The sequence below is a fragment of the Terrapene carolina genome, unplaced genomic scaffold (genome assembly GCF_002925995.2).
Source record: "Terrapene carolina triunguis isolate 2854851 unplaced genomic scaffold, T_m_triunguis-2.0 Scaffold173, whole genome shotgun sequence".
NCBI lineage: Eukaryota > Metazoa > Chordata > Testudines > Emydidae > Terrapene > Terrapene triunguis.
This window is the reverse complement of record NW_020664524.1, coordinates 753,461-774,313: the sequence shown is the minus strand read 5'-3', so window position 1 is coordinate 774,313 and position 20,853 is coordinate 753,461. Positions and strand designations below refer to the sequence as shown.

General features: G+C 40.6%; 1 protein-coding gene across 4 annotated transcripts in view; it reads right to left on the bottom strand.

The window, feature by feature from the left end:
• The window catches only part of TRAF3IP1 (TRAF3 interacting protein 1), a 129,796-nt gene that overhangs the window by 103,089 nt on the left and 5,854 nt on the right, over positions 1 to 20,853 (bottom strand). For all 4 annotated transcript variants that reach the window (XM_026653954.1, XM_026653956.1, XM_026653955.1 and 1 more), the window contains exons 3-6: positions 19,774 to 19,935; positions 11,550 to 11,693; positions 10,952 to 11,425; positions 4,260 to 4,337 (exon numbers count right to left, since the gene is read on the bottom strand). In XM_026653954.1, coding sequence (XP_026509739.1) covers positions 4,260 to 4,337; positions 10,952 to 11,425; positions 11,550 to 11,693; positions 19,774 to 19,935 — 858 coding nt within the window. The remainder of the gene's footprint in view (positions 1 to 4,259; positions 4,338 to 10,951; positions 11,426 to 11,549; positions 11,694 to 19,773; positions 19,936 to 20,853) is intronic.

Sequence of the window (20,853 nt, the reverse complement as noted above, 5' to 3'; positions counted from 1 at the left end):
GATAGAGGGAAAGGAGTAGACTGGGACAAGAAGCCTGGTAAAACTCAAACTAAAGGTGGGAGGGGAGAGAGAAAATGACTGGGAGCCAGGAGTGGAAACAGATCTGGAGTGTGGGGAGAGAAAACGGTGACTGGCTGGGCAAAGAGATTGGGACGATGAGCCAGGTGTGTGGTGGTATAGATTGAGGGTGGATGAAGAGCCCAGAGAGGGAGACTGGGAATTGGAACCAGTGTGGGTGAAAGGAGAACAGAACAGATGAGGAGCCAGAGACTAAGGCTGCACAAGGAGACTGGGACTAAGACAAGAAGCATAAGGAGTGGAGACTGGGACGGGATAGTCAAGGAGGTGAAGAGCCAGGGATGGGGAAAAAGAACTGGTACAGAAACAAGTTGGAAGGGAGAAGGAGAGCAGGCAAAAGGGTCTATGACCACAAGAGTACACTGCCCTCCGCAGCCTAGAATGGCACCCAAGATTACTGAGTCTCACCATTCCTCCATGGTCAACAAATATCTGTGAAACCCACTGGCAAAATATGTATTGCAACCCCCTGCAGTATCTGAACTAAGGGAGTCCTCTGTGTCAAGTGGCAGAGGTCTGTGTGGAGGACCTAAATCAGGGGTTCTCAAACTGGGGGGTCATGACCCCTCAGGGGGTCACAAGGTTATTACATGGGGGGGGTCGCGAGCTGTCAGCCTCCACCCCAAACCCCGCTTTGCATCCAGCATTTATAATGGTGTTAAATATATTTAAAAAGTGTTTTTAATTTATAAGGGGGGGGGTCACACTCAGAAGCTTGCTATGTGAAAGGGGTCACCAGTACAAAAGTTTGAGAACTACTGACCTAAATGTTCCAACCATGCGTTTGGTGGGTGTCAATATGATGCCATATGATGGATTTTTTTCTTCAGTTTGCTTTGTGTGTGTCATTTTCCAGGTGTCTAATAAACCACCACACACTATATTAAAAGAACATAACAAAGGTTGCAAAGTCTAAACATTCAAAAGTTAGGAAGTGCCAGAATTAAGGCTGCCTATGCATATGCATTATGATATATAGGCTTTCTGTACATGATCACACACTGCTTTCCCACAGAACCCCTGCCTCTTTCAGTGCACAGATGGATGGGGCTTAATTAATGAGCCCCTATTCAATATTTTGTTTTCCCCTCTTTGTGTGGCCCCAGACCTTATTCACTTCACATTATTCAAACACTGCTCCGATACAGAATTCTTATCTTCTTCATGGGCTTTTCTGTGGCACTCATCATCATAGTATCTAAATGCTTCAAAATGTTCATTTATCTTCACAACGCCCCTGTGAGGTGATGGTTCCCCATTTTACAGATGGGTAGCTGAGATAGAGAGAGACTAAGATCAAAAATATCCACTAACTTTGGGTGCCCAATATGAAATTACTAAAACCTAATTTTTCAGAGCATAAATATATACGTACATTATGTAGCAATTTATGTATTCAGCCACCATTCCCATTGGCCTCAATTGCAGCTGAATGCCCAACATTTCCACAAATCACACCCCAAGTGTCTCAGATTGGATACCCAGAAAATGAGAAACACAAAGTTAGTAATCACCTGTGAAAATTTTGGTTTAAGTGACTTGCCCAGCATCACATAGGAACTCTCTGGCAGAGGTAGGGATAGAATCCAATTCTCCAGGGCAGCATTCAACCACCTTTACTACGAGATGGTTCTTTCTCTTCTTGCCATCCCCTGCCTCACTCACTACACACCTTCCAACATCTGCAACAAATGAGGTAGGATTCCTACAGACAGCAGTCTCCTTCACTGCACAACCTAGAGCAGTCTATCCTGTGTACTAAATGTGGAAGGGGTCACATGGAAAAATTAGTAGGTAATTAAAGGCTATAACAATGCACGCACAAAGGGGAGCCAAAGTAAGGCTGCACTGGCCCCTTAATTCTGGCATTTCCTAACTTTTGACTGCTTGAACGTAGCTATGTGTGTGTAATATTGATATAAAAAGATACATGAGTAGAAGGCCTGGAAACAGTTTCTCCTACACAGACAAGTCAACAGCAGTAATGCATGCCAACATTAAGTTTCTATTGTCATAATTAGGGGTTTAAAACTGGCAGCAATGCAACTTACTCTACATGTCAAATAAAAGCATCTTTTATCATATTATGTCTTACATCATGCTATATCAAAAAATAATTATGGATGAAGTATGAGCAGCACAGCCACAAGTATCTTGACAAGCGAAGACTGTTGTGAATCAAACTAAACACTTACGACTCCCTCTACATAAGGGTTGTTTCAAAATGCATATGACACCATGGAGTTCAATTTTTAAAAGCTAGTGTTGAATGTTGAAAATTCAAATAAAGAAACAAGGCAGTAAAATGAATTAAATATTGCTATTAAAACCCCGTATGCATACACACACATCTGATTTTTGGCCTGATTTTCATTCTTACTTCACCTGTTTTACAGCTGTGAGGCTTCAATGGAGTAACAGCAGTTTAAATCAGGAGCAACTTCATGGAAGTTAATGGAGCTACATTAGTGTACTGCTAGTGCGATATGAGGATCAGTCCCAGTCGAGTAAGATGCTTTTCTCGTTTATTTAATTTTTGGAATTTCTTCCAAAACACTGTGAGAGAGTATCTTAATTCTTCGATTCTAGGGATTCATTAGGAACATTTTCATTCCACTCTCTTCCCCCACAATCCAGTGAGGTGACCATTTCTCATGCATGGGTCTATAGTGCATGTTTTAATCAACTGTAGACAACGCAATGTCTTCTATTATGCACGTGAGCAAAGGAGAAGCATGTCATCTAAAGTGAAGGTAATAAACCAAAATGATCTAGAATAATTCCAGAAAGCACTTAGGACAGGAAGTGGAACTTTACTGCACTAGTACATTGTTGTCCTGTGGCACCTGATAGGCTAACAGAAGTATTGGAGCATAAGCTTTTGTGGGTGAATACCCACTTGTCTGATGAAGTGGGTATTCACCCACGAAAGCTTATGCTCCAATACTTCTGTTAGTCTAAAAGTTAGCACCTTTGCCACAGGACTCTTCATCGCTTTTTACAGATCCAGACTAACACAGCTACTCCTCTGATACAAGTACATTGTTGTGGTGCCCAAGAGCACTGCTCTAGTTTGGGATCAGGCTCAGAATTTCCACTAGAAACCCCATTAGCAGGAAGTTTAACTTGGCCATAACAATTAGCTTCAAATTTAAAACTAGTGCATAAGCTCTCAGCCCAAGTGCCAATATTTTAAAATGTCTGGTTTGATTTTAGTCAAAGAATGACTATAAAAATTTGTCATCTAATGGAGAAGTAGAAGCCATGATGATGTGAGTAGTCCACAGACTCCTACAGAGATTCCTGCTAGATTTGGCATCTTACCTACTATTTTAAATTTTTTTCTAGTCTCTACTGCTTTACAAAAATATTTTAGTCTCATCTCTAAAATACTTAGCCACCTGAACCAGTAACTCCCAAAACTGCCTGCAGTCATCAGGAGGCAACAGATGCAGACACAGTGATATCAATAGAAGCTACAGAGGCTCTGCAGCTTCTGTTCAGTTATGACCACTTGGTTGATATCACAACCTATTTCCTCTTCATCCAATTCTAGCACATCATCATGGATAGTGGGTAGACTGCAAAAGAGCAATGGGTGCCACTGAAGGTGGCAATGGAAAGAAAAGTAACTGCACATTGGCCCTTTTAAGAAAGGCTGAAGGTCAACTAAACTGGATTCCAAGCAGGTTCGACTCCAAACATCAGCTTAGTTGAAGGTTTCCCCATTGCCACTATGTCACAGGAGAATCTGTTGGCTGCAAGAAGGCACCTGAGTCCTCAGCACCAATGACACCCCAACTCTCATTAAAAAGCCAGCTTCCTGGATGCTGGAGCATCCCCAAAACTAGGCCCAGAGTGATATACCTGCTTTAGCATCCCACAACTTTATATTAATCTAAAACCTCTTTTTTTTTTTTTTTTTTTTTTTTTAAATCACAGCAATCCTCAGGTAACAGACTCCCATAGGTGCTAGAACTAGGGGTGCTGCCGCACCCCCTGGCTTAAAGTGGTTTCCATTATATACAGAGTTTACACTTTGGTTCAATGGCTCTCAGCGCCCAACTATAAAAATTGTTCCAGCTCCACTGCAAACTCACAGAGTTCAGTATGAGTTAATATATTCTAAAACTTTAAATAGCCAGCTTGATTGTGCTTTTGTATTGCTTTGCAATACTTACCTCTTTATCTGGCTCAGTCTTGGTGTCTTTAGAAGATCTCTCTGTTTTCTTAGCTAAAGTATCCTCAGATCCTGTGGACTGAAGAGAAACAGCTGCTATATATCCAACCACTGAGATACTTAATATCAATATATGACCTACATTAAGCCACTTAAAGGAAAAACCTTGATGATAAAAATCAATGTACAGTAATGCTGAGTGTAATAATGAGGCAAGTTTCTTATCGGTCTTCTTTTAACTGATATCCCCTAGCAATTACTGGTGTAAGGGTCACCCTTAGGACAAAGGGAGTTCTCTGATGGTGGAGTTTTGGTGGAGTGCAGTGCCTGTATAAAAACTCAGATGGCACCACACACCCAAGTATGCTTCCACTGATAAACAAGTAAACCTTTTAAGATGTCACCTTTTCTGAGCAATCCCAGAGGGAAAAGAATCCTCCAGATTGGGGGGATATGTATCTGTAAATTATCTTCTCACACACAAAAATTAACCTGTCCTCACACTCCAGATGTCCCCTAATCTGGAGTCACTATTGGCAAATGGCAAGCACCGGAAGAGAAACAGAAGCTAGGAAAGATTTAGAGAAAGTTAGCAGGACGCAGCATCCAGAAAGCCTCAGCTTGAGTGATGAAGTGAAAAACAATGAGGAGATGGAACTTAAGACAGTTACGAGTTCTAGACAAGAGAAGACCACATACAGGGAGCAATGACTGGGAATATGTCCCTTGTCTGAGAGAGAACTAACAAGTGTGTGATCCATTACAGATTCATAGATTCCAAGGCCAAATAGGACCACTGTGATCACCTGAGTTCTTATAGAAGGCAGGCCAGAGGATTTCCCCAAATTAATTCCTAGAGCAAATTTTTTAGAAAAAAAAACTAATCTTGATTTAAAAGTTGCCAGTGAGGGAGAATCCACCACGACCCTTGGTAAATTGTTCCAATGATTAGTTACCCTCACTGTTAAATATGTACCCCTTATTTCCGGTCTGAATTTGTCTAGCTTCAACTTCCACTCACTGGATCATATTATACCTTTTTCTGCTAGAACCCATTCTTCATGGGTTACCTAGGGAGGTGGTGTAATCTCCTTCCTTGGAGGTTTTTAAGGCCCGGCTTGACAAAGCCCTGGCTGGGATGATTTAGTTGGGAATTGGTCCTGCTTTGAGCAGGGGGTTGGACTAGATGACCTCCTGAGGTCCCTTCCAACCCTGCTATTCTATGATTCTAGTCTATGATTCTATGATTGAAGAGCCCATTATTAAATATTTGTTCCCCTGTAGGTACTTATAGACTGTAATCAAGTCACCTCTTAACCTTCTCTTTGTTAAGTGCTAAATAGATTGAACTCCATGAGTCTATTACTATAAGGCATGTTTTCTAATCTTTTAATTAGGGCTGTCAAGCGATTCAAAAAATTAATCGCGATTAATCGCACTGTTGAACAATAACAGAATACCATTTCTTTAAATATTTTTGGATGTTTTCTACATTTTCAAATATATTGATTTCAATTACAACACAGAATACAAAATGTACAGCAATTCATACAGCTCACTTTATATTTATTTTTCATTACAAGTATTTGCTCTATAAAAAACAAAAGAAATAGTATTTTTTAATTCACCTAATACAAGTACTGTAGTGCAATCTCTTTATCATGAAACTTACAAATGTAGAATTATGTACCAAAAAAACTGCATTCAAAAATAAAACAAAGTAAAATTTTAGAGCCTGCAAATCCACTCAGTCCTACTTCTTGTTCAGTCAATCGCTCAGACGAACAAGTTTGTTTACATTTGCAGGAGATAATGCTGCCCGCTTCTTGTTTATAATGTCAGCTGAAAGTGAGAACAGGCATTCGCATGGCACTGTTGTAGCTGGTGTCGGAAGGTATTTACGTGCCAGATGCGCTAAAGATTCATATATCCCTTCATTCTTCCACCACCATTCCAGGGGGGACACATCCATGCTGATGCTCAATAACAATCCAAAGCAGCTTTCTTTTTTGGTGGTTTGGGTCCTGTAGTTTCTGCATCAGAGTGTTGCTCTTTTAAGACTTCTGAGAGCATGCTCACCTCATGCCTCTCAGATTTTGGAAGGCACTTCAGATTCTACACCAAACTGGGAGGAGTTGACACTAAACTGGGAGGAATGATAGATACGCTGGAGGGTAGGGATAGGATACAGAGGGACCTAGACAAATTAGAGGATTGGGCCAAAAGAAACCTGATGAGGTTCAACAAGGACAAGTGCAGAGTCCTGCACTTAAGACGGAAGAACCCCATGCACTGCTACAGACTAGGGACCGAGTGGCTAGGCAGCAGTTCTGCAGAAAAGGACCTAGGGGTTACAGTGGACGAGAAGCTGGATATGAGTCGGCAGTGTGCCCTTGTTGCCAAGAAGGCTAACGGCATTTTGGGCTGTATAAGTAGGGGCATTGCCAGCAGATCGAGGGATGTGATCATTCCCCTCTATTCGACATTGGTGAGGCCTCATCTGGAGTACTGTGTCCAGATTTGGGCCTCACACTACAAGAAGGATGTGGAAAAATTGGAAAAAGTCCAGAGGAGGGCAACAAAAATTATTAGGGGTCTGGAGGACATGACTTATGAGGAGAGGCTGAGGGAACTGGGATTGTTTAGTCTCCAGAAGAGAAGAATGAGGGGGGATTTGATAGCTGCTTTCAACTACCTGAAAGGGGGTTCCAAAGAGGATGGATCTAGTCTGTTCTCAGTGGTACCAGATGACAGAACAAGGAGTAATGGTCTCAAGTTGCAGTGGGGGAGTTTAGGTTGGATATTAGGAAAAACTTTTTCACTAGGAGGGTGGTGAAGCACTGGAATGGGTTACCTAGGGAAGTGGTGGAATCTCCTTCCTTAAAGGTTTTTAAGGTCAGGCTTGACAAAGCCCTGGCTGGGATGATTTAGTTGGGAATTGGTCCTGCTTTGAGCAGGGGGTTGGACTAGATGACCTCCTGAGGTCCCTTCCAACCCTGATATTCTACGATTCTTAAACCCTGGGTCAAGCACTATAGCTATCTTTAGAAATCTCACATTGTACCTTCTTTGCGTTTTGTGAAATCTGCAGTGAAAGTGTTCTTAAAATGAACATGTGCTGAGTCATCATCTGAGACTGCTATAACATGAAATATATGGCAGAATGTGAGTAAAACAGAGCAGGGACATTTAACTCCTTGGAGGAGAATTGTAGCACAAATTTAATTAACGCATTTTTTTAGCGAGCGTCATCAGCATAGAAGCATGTCCTCTGAAATGGTGGCTGAAGCATGAAGGGACATACGAATGTTTAGCATATCTGGCACATAAATACCTTGCAATGCCAGCTACAAAAGTGCCATGCAAATTCCTGTTCTCACTTTCTGGTGACATTATAAACAAGAAGCGTGCAGCATGATCTCCTGCAAATGTAAGCAAACTTGTTTGTCTGAGCGATTGGCTGAGCAAGAAGGAGGACTGAGTGGACTTGTAAGCTCTGAAGTTTTACATTGTTTTGTTTTTGCCTGCAGTTATGTAACAAAAAAAATTCTACATTTGTAAGTTGCACTTTCACAACAAAGAGATTGCACACTACAGTACTTGTATGAGGTGAATTGAAAAATACTATTTTTGTTTATAATTTTTACAGTGCAAATATTTAGAATCAAAATAATATACACTTTGATTTCAATTACAACACAGAATACAATATATATATGAAAATATAGAAAAACATCCAAAATATTTAATAAATTTCAATTGGCATGCTATTGTTTAACAGTGTGATTAAAACTGCCATTAATTTTTTGAGTTAAATCGCATGAATTAACTGCGATTAATCAACAGTCCTACTTTTAATCATTCTTGTGGCCCTTCTCTGAACCTTCTTACATTTATCAACATCCTTCTTGAATTGTGGACATCACACTGGACACAGTATTCCAGCAGCAGCTGCACCATTGCCAATATAGCAGTAAAATAACCTTTCTACCCCGGATTGAGATTCCTCTGTTTATGCAGCCAAGGATTGCACTAGCCCTTTTGGCCACAGCATCAGACTGGAAGCTCATCGTCAACTACCATCCCCAAATCTTTTTCAGAGTCACTGCATCCCAGGATAGAGTCCCTCATCTTGTTAGTATGGCCTGCATTCTTTGTTCCTAGATGTATACATTCACATTTAGCCATATTAAAATGCCATATTATTTGATCTGGATTGCTTGGTAACCTGGGTGCAAACGATCTGTATCAGTGACCCGTCCTCATGATGATTTACCTCTCCCCAATTTTTGTCTCATTTGCAAACTTTATCAGTAATAAAATAGCACAGCGGTGAGAACCAATTCCTCTGGGATCCCACTAGAAACACACATATTGGATGATGATTCCCCATTTTGAGACCTATCAGTCAGCTTTTAAGCAATTTAATGTGTACCATGTTGACTTTATTTCATTCTAGTTTTTAAATCAAAATGTCATGCGGTACAAGTCAGATGACTTACAGAAGTCTATTACATCAACACTATTACTTTCATCAACCAAACTTGTAATAGGATCAAAAAGATCTATCAAGTTAGCTTGACAGGATCTGGTTTCCATAAACCCATGTTGATTGGCATCTAGTAATGGATCAATACTATTGTTAGGATTCTTTTTGTTCCTAATATACTTTTAAAAACTCCTTATTGTCCTTAACTCTGCCGACCATAGATTTCTCCTTGTGTCCCTTCACACCCCATATAAATTTTCCACAATTCCTGTATTTATATTCATTGGTATATAGGGAATTATAGGGAATTTATTCTTTTCATGTCCTTTGGTTCCTTACGTCCTGCTGGACATAATACCCCCGTAGGAGGGAAATGGCTTGATGCTGGTGGACTTCCTTTCAGCACTCCCAGCAAGAACAAAGCTGGAACCAAGCAATCAAGTCTAAAGACAGACAACCACAAGAAAGAAAGGCCAAATGGGCCAAGCTTCTATACTAACTGCCCTACTGCCATTCAGAAAAGCAATGCCAATTTGATGATCAGGAAGTACAATACAGAACCTAACGGCTCAAATTAAGGTATCATGGAGGAGGTGGGATTTCCACAAAGACCTGATGTTATCAAGGCTTTCTAGCACATAGTAGTATTCAGCTATTTTACCACTAGGGGATTTAAGTGCTAATGGTCCCATATGTCAGTGTTTCTCAAACAAGGGGTCTCTACCCATAAGTGGGTCGTGGGAAGGTTGTAGATGGGTCACAGAGCCCTAGGCCAATGTACATTTCTCCCCGCTCCAAGCACTGCAACCTGACACATGGCGTAACCATTGGACAACAGAGCCAGCCCCATGAGACAGGAGCCACCTCTGCAGGCTGAGTGCAGGACAGGCTCATTATCCATCCCCCACCTCCTCTAGGGCATCCCTCCATACCTGGCCGGGATCAGGGCTGCAGTGCTGGGATGGAAGGTGCATATATGTAATGGTGGGTGGCAAAAGACAAAATGCAGTTGGTGGATCATGTCAGTAAAAAGTTTGAGAACCACTGCCATGTGTTATTCCTCCTGGAGAAACTTAAAAACTTCAGAGGGAACATTTCCTCTAATGGCACTCCAAGAGGGTATTGGTGTGTCATTGGAGATTTAAAATTATTACACCATCTACTCCACTCTCTTCATAAATTTTGTTTTTTCACAGAAGACATCAGGATATCTACCACTGGCAATTACATGGACTGATTTATTGCTGAGAAGAGAGTCAGCTCAAGAGAGTCAAGCCTGTAAAGACAGTCACCATTGTCAGATCCAGCAAAGAAGCAACCTGGAGTAGATTTTTGTCCCTGACACAGTAGTAGCAGTTGAAAGATTTCTTGACTGAGGACCAGAAGTAAACAATCTAGAATGGGCAATAGCTTTCCAGAGAAAAATTATGTTATAAATCAGAGGCGGCAGCTATTGGTTTGTGTTTTGCGGTTTAATAATGAGAGCCCTTCCCCCTCAGCAATCATTTTACACAAAAGAGAAAGTAGTCCCCTCCTTCTGCATATCTGAACTGTTGCAGGACTGTTTCTTTACTGAGACTCTGCTGCTACTGTCTAGAAGGACTCCAATATATCACAAAAATATTTTCAACAGCTGCCATTTGTAGGGAGGATGCTGGTTATGTGGTCGCTTCCAGGACTCAGATGCCCAAGATCCTCTTAGCTAGAATACACAATGCTTCAAATGAGATGCAAGGGGTTCCACTACCTTCAAGGTTTTGATATGCTCCAAGATGCTCTTTGCTGGATGCCATTTACAAAAGCTGTGAAAAGGCTAGTACAAAGGACACAGTCTTTTTAAGCATCAATAAACAGAATCCAGGATCCACGCTACAGCCCCTGGAGCTGCCTCTGCAAAGCAGCGTTCAGCTGGAGGTATGCAGAGTGTGTATGTGTGCATGCAATCACAATCCATGTTAAGTGCTACAAAAAAAGAAGGGAGAGGGGAAAGGGATTTTGAAGATAGGAAAGAGTCTCCATTACTTTTAATTTAATGAAGCAAGCAGGTTTTTGCTTAGTGAAAACAAAAACACTTAAGAATCGTTAAATTAACGACAGACAACCAAGAATGCCAGATGAAGATATGTGCAAACGTGATATAAAGACACAGACTTAATCAATACCAAAGGGCTGAGAGCACACATTAGTAAGAGTGTTTGTTTTACCTTTTTATCCGTTCCTCGTTCTTTCAAGTGTTCCCCATCTTTGCCTCGTTCCCTTCGTCTGTCCCTCTCTCTCTCTTTTCCCCTATCTCTGTCTTTCTCACGGTCTTTGTCCCTGCCCTTCTCTTTGTCCCTTTCTTTCAATTTTTCCTTTTCTTTTCCTCCTTCATTTTTTCTTTCCTTCTCCCGTCCTTTATCATGTTCCAGATCTTTTTCTTGTTCCACATCTCCTTTTTCTTTGTCTCTACTTTTTTCTGTTTCTCTTCCTTGTTTGGAGGTTCTGTTCTTGCTTTTCTCTCTTTCATGCTTTTCACCTTCTCTAAAATTGTCCGCTTCAAGGTCTTTGTGCCTGTCCTCATTATCTTTATGCTTGTCTCTCTCCTTTTCTTTTTGTTTCTTTTCTTCTTCTTTCAACTCTTCTCTAGGTTTTCTGTCCCGGCTTGTACTTCTATCTTTTATTTCATTGTCCCCTCTACCCTAAAAATAGAGTAGAAAGTAATATTAAACTATAGCACAAGCCAGTTCCATTACACAGTATTTATCACCCCAAAATATTTCTAGTTGTAGTCCATTTTCCCCCCAGAAATGCAGCAAATCCCACCTCTTTATCCTTATGGCTTTTTTGTTCTTCTGCCCTGGATTCTCTGTTTTCTTTATCTTGAGATTTAGAAGTAGATGGAGGCTTTCCTTTCATATCAGCTTTCTCCCCAGCAAGCACCTTCTTCACAGCATCATCACTGGACAACTGTAGAGAAGATTAAATCCACTGAAAATTAGCCTGTGTTACTTTATTAAATGCAATCTGCATTTCTAATTCTGCAGTTCCCAGGATGATTTTTATGGAATCGTATGTGTTTTATGCTACTCCTTTCATTCAAAGACAATACACCGATTTAAGTCAACTGCTTTCTTGTGCCTCTTTTTTAATAATTTGACTGTATCCACCAAAGCTATCCATATATTCTGTGATTTTTTTCTATTAATGTTTCCAATGCTAATTAGTCTTATTACTAGGTCTTTTACCTTTTATCTGTTATAATAAAGTGGATTATTTTGAAAGTATCTACCATATTATGACTGCTACACGGGTTAAACATTCCTAACCCTACAATGCCACATTTAGATATACTCTGATGTGGCTCCATTTTAACCAACAGACTGTTTCATTTTAAAGATAACATTTTTTTAAAAAAATGTTAGGAAACCTATACTGAGGAGGACTTCAAACCGAATTTAGTGACCATGTTAAAAGAAGCCCTCAAGTGTCCCATTAAATTTGATTCAGCTTTGAAAACTACTAAGCAAACAATTTTTACCAGTCCATTTGGGTGGCTGCTGAAGTCAGGTCTCAGTTTCTGCACAACGATGACCATGAGTTCTGTTATACCAAGATCTGAGTATATATACTGAGGTGACCATACCCTTTCTGCTCAACCTTGCTCTTCCGGAAAGAGAACTGGATTTTTAAGATCACTGGAACTGCTTTTGCCCCTCATGATAACTCAGTACAGAGGAGTCAGGCACCCGGGCCACTCTGATTCCCTCTTGGTATACAATTGGAGAAGGATGAATTTTTGTGGGTTTTCACATTGAGTCACTAGCATCTGAACAACAACATTAGTGACATTGGCCTCATTTATAGAAACAATAAACAGCATGAGATTAGCACTAAAAGTCTTAATTTAAACAGTCCTGAGACCAGAGGATCCTTTGCACACAACAGACCAAGTTTGATATTTTCACAATCATAAAAATCAATAGGATAATTATCTCAACCCCATTAGTCTCAGTTGACTGAGACTACTTTCAGGATATTGGATCTTGTCAAAAATTCCCAAGGAAATTCGGGGTCAAGAACATTATCTAAGCAATCCAAAGCCTTTTTCCTAGATTCTCCCTCCCTTATTTCAAACAAGAAAGAAGCTAACGCAATTGATTTATTGAAAAGCTATGGGAACGGCTCACATGCAATATGAACTTCAAAAACTACTGGATTACCAAAAAGTCAGTTTGAATCATCCTCATGTACAATCCTTAAACACTACAGTGTTTTATAAATAATGTCCTTAAATACTTCACTATCATTACCCCAAGTGTTTTGGACCATTAATATAGTATTTTCTTTCATGAAAGGGAAGAACTCTGCAGGAGAATAGAACCTGTCCATCTGTTCTTGTTCAGATCACTGATCAGGCTGAGGCTATGATCAAGGAGGGCATCAGTGGATAAAGAGCTCAAGAAGATTAGACTTTTATTTCAAAAGCTCTACAGTGACTATAAGCAAAAAACAGGAATACAACAGGCTATATTAAAGGCAACAGTTGTTTTAAAACCCATCAGTTTCCAGGGTTACTAAGATATGGGATCTAATGTCTCCATTGCCGCTTTTTTGCATACCTGGAGGAAAGAGTGGCTTCTTTACAGTAAGAACCTCCATTTGTGATTTTAAAAGGTTGAAAGATTTTGAAAAATAGGTGCCTAAAGATATGCTCATCAACTCATTTAGGTGCATAAATGGCCCAATGGTACACTGAAAATCTGGAAATTCCAACTTAGAAAATGCTTGTGGATTCTGTTGTAATTAAACCAAAGAGTATTCCATGTTCACCTAACATGGTGATGATATAGCCAAAGTTTATAGGCCAGATCCTCAATTTATGTAAACAGCTCAACTGATTTCCATGGAGTTACAATGCTTTACATCAGTTAAGGATCAGGCCACATGTACTTTTAGTTATGTTATACTGCAGTTAACACAACAATACAATTCATATATTTAATAAATACAAATAGTGGATGAGTTTTCATACAGTTTGTCATATCCATGAATCAGTTTAAACTAAATGGAAGGATAAACAAGGGTCCTTGATTTCAAAAGGACAAACTAAAAAAAAAATTAAGGAATTTAGTTACAGAAGAGGACTACACTGACTAATGTTAGGATATAGATATTCAGGCCTGTCTGTAAAGGCCTATACTTTAAGAATTTAAGTGTATTCTTATCACTTAGCTAGTTATAGAGGTATAAAAGAAAGAAAGAATCAAAAGCACTTTCTGTATGTGTAAGGGCCTTCTCTTCTGTAACAGTCTGAGGCCTGGTTCTTAGGCTAAGGCCTTCGGCTAAGCAGCAGAGGCAGCCATAAACTGGGAAGTGAACGGTCACATCCTCACATTCCAAACTAGTCACATGGAAATAAGGTGCTAGTGGGCTGTTAGGAATACAATTCTGTCCTGATATTCCTATCACCTCCAGAGAAAGGAAAGAGCATAGAACATGTAAAAGGAAATTTAGTTTGATAGTTTTCTGTCTGGTAAGAACTCACTTATCAATAGACACAGCTGGAAAACCTTTATGTCTGTATAGATGTAGTTGTGAAATCCTCACTTCTGTATTGTTTTGTATGTTTATTTGCATGGTCTCTGTCTGGTTCTGTAATTGTTTCTGTCTGCTGTATAATTAATTTTGTTGGGTGTAAACCAATTAAGGTGGTGGAATATAATTAGTTAAATAACCATGTTACAGTATGTTAGGATTGGTTAGTTAAATTTCAGTAAAATGATTGGTTAAGGTATAGCTAAGCAGAACTCAAGTTTTACTATATAGTCTGCAGTCAATCAGGAAGTAAGGGGGGGGAATGGGAACAGGGAATGGGGGTGGGGAAATTGGAATCATGTTTTGATAAGGGGGGAATGGGAACAGGGAATGGGAACAGGGATGGCTCTGTGATGTCAGAGCTGGGAAGGGGGACACTGAGGAAGGAAACTGGAATCATGCTTCCTGGAAGTTCACCCCAATAAACATCGAATTGTTTGCGCCTTTGGACTTTGGGTATTGTTGCTCTCTGTTCATGCGAGAAGGACCAGGGAAGTGAGAGGGTGAAGGAATAAGCCCCCTAACAACTAACCCAAGGATCTGAATGTAGAAGAGGCTTGGAACCACTTTAACTCAAAGTTGCAGGAACTATCTGGGGCTGCCTCCTGAGCAAGGGGGGAAAAAAATCATAGGAAGAGTTGCAGATAGGGCTGTCAATTCATCACAGTTAACTCACGCGATTAACTCAAAAAAATTAATCGTGATTAATCGCACTTATAACAATAGAATACTAATCGAAATGTAGTAAATATTTTTGGATGTTTTTCTACATTTTCAATATTGATTTCAATGACAACACAGAATACAAAGTGCACAGTGCTCACTTTATATTATTATTTTTTATTACAAATATATGCACTGTAAAAATGAAAGAAATAGTATTTTTCAATTCACCTCATACAAGTACTGAAGTGCAATCTCTTTATCGTGAAAGTGTAACTTACAAATGCAGATTTTTTTTGGTTACATAACTGTACTCAAAAATAAAACAGTGTAAAACCTTAGAGCCTACAAGGCCACTTAGTCCTACTTCTTATTCTGCCAATCGCTAAGACAAACAAGTTTGTTTACATTGATGGGAGATAATGCTGCCTGCTTCTTATTTATAATGTCACCTGAAAGCCGGCACTGCAAGGTATTTACATGCCAGATATGCTAAACAAACATTCATATGCCCCTTCCATCCTTCGGCCACCATTCCAGAGGACATGCTTCCATGCTGATCATGCTCGTTAAAAAAATAATGCGTCAATTAAATTTGTGACTGTACTCCTTGGGGGGAGAATTGTATGTCTCCTGCTCTGTTTTACCCACATTCTGCATATATTTCATGTTATAGCAGTCTCAGATGATGACCCAGCACATGTTCGTTTTAAGAACACCTTCACAGCAGATTTGAGAAAATGCAAAGAAGGTACCAATGTGAAATTTCTAAAAATAACTACAGCACATAACCCAAGGTTTAAGAATCTGAAGTGCTGTCCAAAATCTGAGAGGGACGAGGTGTGGAGCATGCTTTTAGAAATCTTAAAAGAGCAACACTCTGATGCAGAAACTACAGAACCCAAAACACCAAAAAAGAAAATCAACCTTCTGCTGGTGGCATCTGACTCTCATGATGAAAATGAAAATGTGTCAGTCTGCACTGCTTTGGATCATTATCAAGCAGAACCCATCATCAGCATGGAAGTACATCCTCTGGAATTGTGGTCGAAGCATGAAGGGACATATGAATCTTTAGTGTATCTGGCACGTAAATATCTTGCAACGCCCGCTACAACAGTGGCATGCGAACGCCTGTTATTACTTTCAGGTGATATTGTAAACAAGAAGCAAGCAGCATTACCTCCTGCAAATTGTAACCAACCTTGTTTTTCTGAGCGATTGGCTGACCAAGAAGTAGGACTGAGTGGATTTGTAGGCTCTGAAGTTCTACATAGCATTCAAAAATAAAAGGTTTTTTTGTACATAATTCTACATTTGTAAATTCAACTTTCATGGTAAAGAGATTGCACTACAGTACTTGTATGAGGTGAATTGAAAAATACAATTTTTTTTTTTACTTTTTCCAGTGCAAATATTTGTAATAAAAAATAAATATAAAGTGAGCACTGTACACGTTGTATTCCATGTTGTAACTGAAATTAATATATTTGAAAATGTAGTAAGCATCCAAAAATATTTAAAATAAATGGTATTCTATTGTTTAATCACATGATTAATTGCGATTAATTTTTTTAATCACTTGACAGCCCTAGTTGCAGACCAAACTGAGGGCCAAGCATCTCAAACCGGTTATTAAGAGAAAGCAGACCGCCTGCCTATAAGGAATAGAAGGGATGGATCAGCAAGGAAAAATACCTCTTGGAAGTCATAAAGTGTAGGGGGGAAAGTAAAAATTGCCAAAAGCCAAGCAGAGTTGGAACTTGCAAGGGAAATTAAAACCAATAGTAAAAGGTTCTTTAGCTATATAAAGAAAAAGAAAACAAGGAAAGAAGAAGTGCGACTGCTAACCACTGAGGATGGGGTGGAGATGACAGCTAATCTAGGAATGGCCCAACACCTAAATGAATACGTTGCCTCAGTTTTTGGTAAGAGCAATGAGGAGCTTGGGGACAGTGGCAGGATCAGTAATGGAAACAAGGATATGGAAATAGAAATCACCATATCCGAGGTAGAAGTCAAATTCAAACATCTTAACGGGACCAAATCCAGGGGGCATGGATAATCTCCATCCAAGATTATTAAAGGAAATGGCACCTGAAATTTCAAGCCCAATAGCAAGGATTTTTAATGAATCCATAAACTCGGGGGTCGGATGCTATGACTGAACAATTTCTAGTATAGTACCTATATTTAAGAAAGGGGGAAAAGCCAATCCAGGAAACTACAAACCATTAGTTTGACCTCAATTGTATGCAAGATCTTAGAACAAATTTTGAAAGAGAAAGTAGTTAAGGGCATACAGGTAAGTGGTAATTGGGATAAAATACAACATGGTTTTACAAAAGGTTGACCATGCCAGACCAACCTGATCTCTTTCTTTGAGAAGATAAGCGATTCTCTAGACAAAGGAAATGGAGTAGATCTAATCTACCTGAATTTCAGTAAGGCATTGATACAGTTCCACATGAGAAATTAGTTAAATTAGAGAAGATGGGGATTAATACAGGAATCGAACTGGTTAAAAGGAGACTATAACCAGTCATCCTGAAAGATGAACTGTCAGACTGGAGGGAGGTTACTAGTAGAGTTCCTCAGGGATCGGTCTTGGGACCAATCTTATTTAACATTTTTATTAATGATCTTGGCACAAGTAGGCGTGTGCTAATAAAATCTGCAGATGACACAAAGTTGGGAGGAATTGCCAATAGAGAGTAGAACTGGAATATCAGACAAGAAGATCTGGAGGACCTTGAAAACTGGATTAATAGAAATGGGATGAAATTTAATAGTACAAAATGAAAGGTCATAGACTTAGGGACTAATAACAAGAATTTTTGCTATAAGCTGAGGATTTATCAGTTGGAAGCAACAGAAGAGGAGAATGACTAATACACCTCGGTCTATTACAGGATAACTATGAGCTGCCAATATGATGCAGCTGTGAAAAAGGCTAATGCACTTGGTGGGGGTATTTCCAGTAGAGATAGAGAAGTGTTATTGCCATTACACAAGGCATTGGTGAGACCTCTTTTGGAATACTGTGTGCAATTCTGGTCTCCCATGTTTAAGAAAGATGAATTCAAACTGGAACAGGTGCAGAGAAGGGCTACTAGGATGATCCGAGGAATGGAAAACCTACCTTACGAGAGGAGACTTAAGGACCTTGGATTTGTTTACCCTAACCAAACGAAGGCTGAGGGGAGATATGATTGCTCTCTATAAATACATCAGAGAGATAAAAACCAGGGAGGGAGAGGAGTTATTTAAGTCAAAGGACAATGCTGAGATAAGAACAAATAGATATAAACTGGCCGCCAACAAGTTTAGACTTGAAATTATACGAAGGTTTCTAACCATCAGAGGAGTGAAGTTCTGGAACAGCCTTCCAAGGGAAATAGTGGGGGGCAAAAAACAATTTGTTTCAAGACGGAGCTTGATAAGTTTATGGAGGGGAATGGTATGATGAGATTGCCTACAATGGCACGTGGCCCATCCACGACTGCTATTAGCATTTATCTCCTACAGCCATAGACGGAACACTAGATAAAGAGGGCTCTGAGTTACTACAGATAATTCTTTCCAGGAGTCTGGTTGGTGGGTCTCACCAACATGCTCAGGGTCTCTAACCGATTGCCATATTTGGGGTTGGGAATGAATTTTCTCCCAGGGCAGATTGGCAGAGACCTGGGTTTTTTTCGCCTTCCTCTGCAGCATGGATCACTGGCTGGTTTGAACTAGAGTAAATGGTGGATTCTCTGTATTTTTAAGTCTTTAAACCATGATTTGAGGATATCAGTAACACAGCCAGAAGTTAAGGGTCTTTTACAGAAGTGAGTGGGTGAGGTTCCCTGGCCTGTGCTGTGCAGGAAGTCAGACTAGATCAGGGGTGGCCAAACTTCCTGAACTTCCAACCCACATACGACAATCTTCAGAAGTTCGAGAGCTGGGAAGTGCCTGCTGGGGCTCTGGGCTTCAGCCCCATGGGAGGCAACTGCTGGGGCTTGGGGCTTCCGCCCTGCAGGGAAGGGGGTCTTGGGGTCTCAGCCCTGTGGGAGGCACCTATCCCACTCCTACTGAAGCCCTGAGCCATGGCACGTACACCCTATGGGGCTGAAGCCCTGGCAGGCGCCTCCCACAGGGCTGAAGCCCTGAGACCTCCACACCCCACCCCACTGGGCAGAAGCCAGAGGCAATGTGGGAGGGGGACACATGGGGTCACATCCTTCCCCGCCAATTTTTGCCAGGGGTTGCTGGTCCCACTCAGTCACATGGTGCCGCCGGCCCCGCCCTACATGGTAGCTACTGGAGCCGGCGGCAAACTGGGAGCTGCGCTTTGGGTAGAAGCAGCGGCCAACAGCTGAGAGCTGCAGGGAGAGCCACTTCAAGGAGGGGAAGAGAGGGGGTGTGCCTGGGGGGTATGACTCAAGCTGTTGGGGGGGGCAATCTTTAAATTGTGTGCCCCCACTCTCAGCAGGCACCAGTCATCTCTGGCAGAAGCCCTAGCCCCACCACCCCGCCATAGGGCAGAAGCCCTGAGCCCCCCCCCACAGTCTGGTAGGCGAAGAATGGGGGGTTGTGAGGGGCTCCGGGAGCCTCACTTTAACTCTAAAAGAGCTGTATGTGGCTCATGAGTCACAGTTTGACCACCCCTGGACTAGATGACCATGACGGTCCTTTCTGGTCGTGAAGTCTATGAATCACATATTGGTTATGTTTAACAAGAGACACCCACAGGACTGAAAAGGTTGGGAACCATTCATGTGAATCACTGACAGTATGATCATACCTTATTGAGACAGCATTTTCCAATTGCTTGGAGAAACTCATTGGTTCTTTCAGGTTCATGTCCAGCTACAATACGTGCCGGCTTCACTGACAATGGCTCCCCTGTTACCATTATGACAACATCAATAGCCTTCTGGAGAAAGCTGATTTTGGCATCTTTATCCTGGGGGGGGGGAGGGGAATTAATGTTATACATTATTAAAAGTCTATTTAACCTCTGATTTATAGCATATTTACAGAAACTTTCCTACATGAAATTATCCATTATTATTACAAAGCATTTTTGTTTTAGAAATAAGCATTTGATAATGGATAGTTGTTGTAATCCAAAATTAAAATTAAAATATGACTTCCACATTTTTTACATTGCAATCACTTTTTATGAGAGAGACCAGGTCGGTGAAGTAATAAATTTTATAGGACCAACTTCACTTGTTGGAAGGGAGAAGCTTTTGAGCTTTACAGAGCTCTTCCTCAGGTCTGGAGAAGGTAAACAGAGTGTCACGGCTAACAAAGTGGGGCAGATTGTTAAGCATAAAAGGTTCACACATATTGTAGGAGATTGCTTAAAATGAAGAGGGCAGTTTAGCCTGGACACTCTAGTTACCTTCTCCTTGACCTGAGGAAGCTCAAAAGCTTGTGCCTTCCACCAACAGAAGCTGGTCCAATAAAAGATACTACCTCACCCATTTTGTCTCTCTTATCCTGGGACCAACACAGCGACAGCAACACTGCAAATCATTGTTCATCTCACGTACGTTATAAGATGTGCGGACACTGAGTTCTATTTTCTTGAGCTACATATTAAACAGATTAATTAAAAAAACAGATAAGTATCTTTCAAACAATTTTGTTTTGTATCTGTACAGTGCCTGGCACAGTGGAGTTTTGATCAGTGACTGGGCACTACCCACAATACAAACATCACCACAATACTTTAAAAAAAGCAGTCCTTGACAACATAGCTTTAGAAGAGTGTAGGTTTGTCATAGTAAATAGAATTCAGTGACACATGAATAAGTCACAGTACCTGGTGTGAAAGTGAAATGAATTATACTAAAGAAATAGAATGAATTAAAGA